This window comes from Penaeus chinensis, chromosome 30, assembly GCF_019202785.1.
Source record: "Penaeus chinensis breed Huanghai No. 1 chromosome 30, ASM1920278v2, whole genome shotgun sequence".
NCBI classification, from domain to species: domain Eukaryota; kingdom Metazoa; phylum Arthropoda; class Malacostraca; order Decapoda; family Penaeidae; genus Penaeus; species Penaeus chinensis.
In genome coordinates this window covers 21,150,082-21,157,581 of record NC_061848.1, presented here as the reverse complement: position 1 = coordinate 21,157,581, position 7,500 = coordinate 21,150,082, and the positions used below count along the sequence as shown (strand labels likewise).

The window sequence follows — 7,500 nt, the reverse complement described above, 5'->3', positions numbered from 1 at the left end:
CCCATCTCTCGCGATCTACATTAGCATAATCACCCCTTCTGCTTCCTCCCGCGTTCCTTTCCCCTTTATTTCCATCGCTCACACACTAGCTATCTTGATCTCGAAACACCTGCGCGGGGAAACCTCTGACATACTGCGGCACCTGCGCCGTCTGTCCCTCACGCAGCGCCGCATAGCTGTAAACACTTGCGCGCCGCCGCCAGCTGCCGTAACGAGTGACTGGCATTGGTTCTATTAAATCGGTAGATGCACACGTATATGAATGTACACACATGAACACACACGGACATAGACACACACACATACACACGCACACGTCTTGATCCTTCGTCCTCCGAAAGGATATTGGAACCAGACGGACACCCGTCCGGGGACGAGGCCGAGCAAGGACCAGGAGGCGAGGCTGCTTGTCTGGGTCAGATAATGAAGATAATAGCAGCCTCTGTGTGGGGCCTCGGGGGACCGGCAAAGGACCGCAGGGGACGCAGGGAGAGGCCTGAGGAGCGCGCAGGAGCGCGAGGGTACTCACCGAGCATCTTGGAGAGGTCGGCGTTGTGCAGGTCGGGGTTCTCGTCGGCCAGCTTCTTGCGCTCCACCTTCGCCCACACCATGAAGGCGTTCATCGGCCGCCGGATGCGGTGCTCCCGCCGCGCCTTGTCGCCGCCGCCCCTGGGCCCGCCCACGCCGCCGCCCGGCTCCCAGCGGGGCCCGCCGCCCCCGGGGTACGGCTCGGGCCCGCGCGGGTGGTGGTGGCCATGGTGTGGGTGGTGGGCGGCCATGAGGGAGGGCGGGTGGACGCCGCTGTACATCATGCCGCCCGCGCCATGGCCGCCCTGGCCCGCCCGCAGCGGACCGGCTCCGCCGTGGTAGTGCTGGAAGAGGGCGCCGCCTCCGGGGTACGAGCCCGCCGTCAGGCCCTCCGTGGTGCGTGTAGTGCTGCAGGCCGCCCTCGGGGAGGTGGCCGGTCATGGGCGTGGGCGTAATGTTGTCATTATAGTCCAGATGGGCGTGGCTGGGGGAGGACGCGGCCACGCCTACGGACGGGAGCCCGAAACCGCCCACCGCGCACTCTCCTGCGGGCGGAGGCAAGAGGCAAGGGTTAGAGGCTGAATCCACATAATTAAAATGAAAATAACAGAAACGGTAACAAGAGTAATACTAATGACCATAATGATAAAACTAAGGATGATAATGTTCATAACATTAATAATAATAATTACGATAAAATGCAAATCAAAATGCCGTTTATAAAGCAATAGTATGTATGTATGTATGTATGTATGTATGTATGTATGTATGTATGTATGTATGTATGTATGTATGTATGTATGTAGTATGTATGTATGTATGTATGTATGTATGTATGTATGTAGTATGTATGTATGTATGTATGTATGTATGTATGTAGTATGTATGTATGTAGTATGTATGTATGTATGTATGTATGTAGTATGTATGTATGTAGTATGTATGTATGTATGTAGTATGTATGTATGTATGTAGTATGTATGTATGTAGTATGTATGTATGTAGTATGTATGTATGTAGTATGTATGTATGTAGTATGTATGTATGTATGTAGTATGTATGTATGTAGTATGTATGTATGTATGTATGTATGTATGTAGTATGTATGTATGTATGTAGTATGTATGTATGTATGTAGTATGTATGTATGTAGTATGTATGTATGTAGTATGTATGTATGTAGTATGTATGTATGTAGTATGTATGTATGTAGTATGTATGTATGTATGTAGTATGTATGTATGTAGTATGTATGTATGTAGTATGTATGTATGTATGTATGTAGTATGTATGTATGTAGTATGTATGTATGTATGTATGTATGTAGTATGTATGTATGTAGTATGTATGTATGTATGTATGTATGTATGTATGTAGTATGTATGTATGTAGTATGTATGTATGTAGTATGTATGTATGTAGTATGTATGTATGTAGTATGTATGTATGTAGTATGTATGTATGTATGTAGTATGTATGTATGTATGTATGTATGTAGTATGTATGTATGTATGTATGTAGTATGTATGTATGTATGTATGTATGTAGTATGTATGTATGTATGTAGTATGTATGTATGTAGTATGTATGTATGTATGTAGTATGTATGTATGTAGTATGTATGTATGTATGTATGTAGTATGTATGTATGTATGTATGTAGTATGTATGTATGTAGTATGTATGTATGTATGTAGTATGTATGTATGTATGTATGTAGTATGTATGTATGTAGTATGTATGTATGTATGTAGTATGTATGTATGTAGTATGTATGTATGTAGTATGTATGTATGTAGTATGTATGTATGTATGTAGTATGTATGTATGTAGTATGTATGTATGTAGTATGTATGTATGTATGTAGTATGTATGTATGTAGTATGTATGTATGTAGTATGTATGTATGTAGTATGTATGTATGTATGTAGTATGTATGTATGTAGTATGTATGTATGTATGTATGTATGTATGTATGTAGTATGTATGTATGTATGTATGTATGTAGTATGTATGTATGTAGTATGTATGTATGTAGTATGTATGTATGTATGTATGTATGTATGTAGTATGTATGTATGTAGTATGTATGTATGTATGTAGTATGTATGTATGTAGTATGTATGTATGTAGTATGTATGTATGTAGTATGTATGTATGTAGTATGTATGTATGTATGTATGTATGTATGTATGTATGTATGTAGTATGTATGTATGTATGTATGTAGTATGTATGTATGTAGTATGTATGTATGTAGTATGTATGTATGTAGTATGTATGTATGTATGTAGTATGTATGTATGTAGTATGTATGTATGTATGTATGTATGTAGTATGTATGTATGTAGTATGTATGTATGTATGTAGTATGTATGTATGTAGTATGTATGTATGTATGTAGTATGTATGTATGTAGTATGTATGTATGTAGTATGTATGTATGTAGTATGTATGTATGTAGTATGTATGTATGTATGTAGTATGTATGTATGTATGTATGTAGTATGTATGTATGTAGTATGTATGTATGTAGTATGTATGTATGTAGTATGTATGTATGTAGTATGTATGTATGTAGTATGTATGTATGTATGTAGTATGTATGTATGTAGTATGTATGTATGTAGTATGTATGTATGTAGTATGTATGTATGTAGTATGTATGTATGTAGTATGTATGTATGTATGTAGTATGTATGTATGTAGTATGTATGTATGTAGTATGTATGTATGTAGTATGTATGTATGTAGTATGTATGTATGTATGTATGTAGTATGTATGTATGTAGTATGTATGTATGTAGTATGTATGTATGTATGTATGTAGTATGTATGTATGTAGTATGTATGTATGTAGTATGTATGTATGTAGTATGTATGTATGTATGTAGTATGTATGTATGTAGTATGTATGTATGTAGTATGTATGTATGTATGTATGTATGTAGTATGTATGTATGTAGTATGTATGTATGTAGTATGTATGTATGTATGTAGTATGTATGTATGTAGTATGTATGTATGTATGTATGTAGTATGTATGTATGTAGTATGTATGTATGTATGTATGTAGTATGTATGTATGTAGTATGTATGTATGTAGTATGTATGTATGTATGTAGTATGTATGTATGTATGTAGTATGTATGTATGTATGTAGTATGTATGTATGTAGTATGTATGTATGTAGTATGTATGTATGTAGTATGTATGTATGTAGTATGTATGTATGTAGTATGTATGTATGTATGTAGTATGTATGTATGTATGTAGTATGTATGTATGTAGTATGTATGTATGTAGTATGTATGTATGTAGTATGTATGTATGTATGTATGTATGTATGTATGTATGTAGTATGTATGTATGTATGTATGTATGTAGTATGTATGTATGTATGTAGTATGTATGTATGTATGTATGTATGTATGTAGTATGTATGTATGTATGTATGTATGTATGTATGTAGTATGTATGTATGTAGTATGTATGTATGTATGTATGTATGTATGTATGTATGTATGTATGTAGTATGTATGTATGTATGTAGTATGTATGTATGTATGTATGTATGTATGTAGTATGTATGTATGTATGTATGTATGTAGTATGTATGTATGTATGTAGTATGTATGTATGTATGTATGTATGTATGTAGTATGTATGTATGTATGTATGTATGTATGTAGTATGTATGTATGTATGTAGTATGTATGTATGTATGTATGTATGTATGTAGTATGTATGTATGTATGTATGTATGTAGTATGTATGTATGTATGTATGTATGTAGTATGTATGTATGTAGTATGTATGTATGTATGTATGTATGTATGTATGTATGTATGTATGTATGTATGTAGTATGTATGTATGTATGTATGTATGTATGTATGTATGTAGTATGTATGTATGTAGTATGTATGTATGTAGTATGTATGTATGTAGTATGTATGTATGTAGTATGTATGTATGTATGTAGTATGTATGTATGTAGTATGTATGTATGTAGTATGTATGTATGTATGTAGTATGTATGTATGTATGTATGTAGTATGTATGTATGTAGTATGTATGTATGTAGTATGTATGTATGTAGTATGTATGTATGTATGTAGTATGTATGTATGTAGTATGTATGTATGTATGTAGTATGTATGTATGTATGTAGTATGTATGTATGTATGTATGTATGTAGTATGTATGTATGTATGTATGTAGTATGTATGTATGTATGTATGTATGTATGTATGTATGTAGTATGTATGTATGTATGTAGTATGTATGTATGTAGTATGTATGTATGTATGTATGTATGTATGTATGTATGTATGTATGTATGTATGTAGTATGTATGTATGTATGTATGTATGTATGTATGTATGTATGTATGTATGTAGTATGTATGTATGTATGTATGTATGTATGTATGTATGTATGTAGTATGTATGTATGTAGTATGTATGTATGTAGTATGTATGTATGTATGTATGTATGTAGTATGTATGTATGTATGTATGTAGTATGTATGTATGTAGTATGTATGTATGTAGTATGTATGTATGTAGTATGTATGTATGTATGTAGTATGTATGTATGTATGTAGTATGTATGTATGTAGTATGTATGTATGTATGTAGTATGTATGTATGTATGTATGTATGTATGTAGTATGTATGTATGTAGTATGTATGTATGTAGTATGTATGTATGTATGTAGTATGTATGTATGTATGTATGTAGTATGTATGTATGTAGTATGTATGTATGTAGTATGTATGTATGTAGTATGTATGTATGTATGTATGTATGTAGTATGTATGTATGTATGTATGTATGTATGTATGTATGTATGTATGTATGTATGTATGTAGTATGTATGTATGTATGTATGTATGTATGTAGTATGTATGTATGTATGTATGTATGTATGTATGTATGTATGTATGTATGTATGTATGTATGTATGTATGTATGTATGTATGTATGTATGTATGTATGTATGTATGTATACATGTACGTATGCATGTGTATGTATGAGTTGTTGCCCTTTTTGTTATTGTTATTGTTGATGTTTTTGGTATTGTGTGCGTGCATTTATTATCCATTGTTTGAAACATAATTTCCGATTTTTTTTTTTGTGAATTAGTATTTTAACTAAATAACCCTGCAGTTCCTTGTTGCAATTAAGGTGCGTGTGGGAAAGAGGAAGGGTTGACAGGGGAAGAGAGAGAAGAGAGGAGAAGAGAGGAGAAGAGAGGGGAGGAGAGGAGAGGACAGGAGAGGAAGAGGAGAGGAGAGGACAGGGGAGGAGGAGGAGAGGAGAGGACAAGGGAGGAGGAGGAGAGGAGAGGAGAAGAGAGGAGAGGAGAGGACAGGAGGAGGAGAGGAGAGGAGAAGAGAGGAGAGGAGAGGACAGGAGAGGAAGAGGAGAGGAGAGGACAGGGGTAGAGGAGGAGAGGAGAGGAGAGAGGAGAGACGAGAAGAGAAGAGAGCAGAATAGAATAGAAGAAAACAGAAGATAAAGTAAAGAAAACAAAATAAAAAAGAAGATAGGGAAAACCAAAAAAAAACAAAAAAGAAAAAGGAGAAAAAGAAAAAAGAGAAAAGAAAAGAGAAAAAAAAAGCAAAAAAAAAAAACAAATAACAAAAAATAAAAAACAAAAAGGAGAAAAATCGCAAAAGAAAAGCGAAGAAGGAGCAAAGGAGAGAGGAGGAGCGAGGCGGGCGAGGGCGCGGGCGCGTGTGTCCAACTGCCCCGCTATCGCCCGATCGACCCTCCGTCACCCTTAACGCGCCGGACATTTATACGTGTCTCAGCCCATGCGTGACGGTTTTAGCGTTGTCTTTAGTCTCATTATCTGCTGGCCGACGAGGTTTTATCCCGGTGTCGTGGGCGGCCGCGGGTGTGGGTGGGATGTTTCCGTCTCGAAAGGCGTGAGAGGGGGGTGAGGAAGGAGGTGTGTGGGTGGGGAAGGGGGGAGAGGGGGGGAGAGGGGGTGACGTCGAGGTTCTGGACAAATTCCTACGAGACATGACACGGTTCCGGAGTCGTGGTCCAACGGATTCGAACGCCGACAGACTGGTAATTCGAATCGTTTACGAAGTCGATTCTCTCCTCTGTCTTTTCTCTCTCTCTCTCTTTTAAGAATATTTATTTTACTTCCTTTTACGTGAAGTACTTTGAATGTCGATAATGTTTTAGTTCAAGCAACGCGGTAATTTTAAAAGCCTTTGTACTAATGATATCCTTCTTGTTTCTAATAAGTCATTATTGTTATTGTTTTCATTATTGCCGACAATACTGACATTATTATTATTGTGATTATTACCGCTATTATCATTATTATATTATCACTATTATTATCATCATTATCATTGTTATTATAATTACTATCGTCATTATCATCATTATTATCATTATTATCATTTTCATCATTGATACTACCATTAATGTTAATTATCCTCATCATCATTATTAAGGTCAATGTTCTTTTATTATTATCAATATTACTTCCAGAATCATTAGCTGCAGTAATTAGTAATCTTACGCCCATTGCTTTCAATATCATACATGTTAAAGGCCCGGGAACGCTGGTGATTTCAATGCCGAGTAGAAAGTGATCCTAAAAGTATGTAAAACAAAGCGCGTTCCCCTTGTTTTTAGAGCGGTAATAGTGAATTATATTGTTAGTTGTGTGTGTGTGTGTGTGTGTGTGTGTGTGTGTGTGTGTGTGTGTGTGTGTGTGTGTGTGTGTGTGTGTGTGTGTGTGTGAGAGAGAGAGAGAAAGAGATTGCTTAGTATCAGCAAGGGCGGAATACACGTGGAAACTCGTTTACGAGAAGTGAATGCAAAAATATTACGTATATTCTCCAGCAACAATCTGAAAGGCCTTAAGTTGACCTCGCCCCCCCCCCCCCCCCTCATTTAAATCAATCTTCCTTTTTAATGAAAAGGAGAAAACCATGACA

The 7,500-nt window shown here is 36.1% G+C and overlaps 1 protein-coding gene across 1 annotated transcript in view; it reads right to left on the bottom strand.

Annotated features, from left to right (window-relative positions):
• LOC125041380 (transcription factor SOX-17-like) overlaps positions 1–953 on the bottom strand; it is a 38,911-nt gene extending 37,958 nt beyond the window's left edge. The window contains exon 1 of the mRNA XM_047636279.1: positions 530–953. Within this exon, the coding sequence (XP_047492235.1) occupies positions 530–812 (283 nt within the window). The 5' untranslated portion in view covers positions 813–953. The remainder of the gene's footprint in view (positions 1–529) is intronic.
• Between the last annotated feature and the right edge of the window lie 6,547 nt (positions 954–7,500).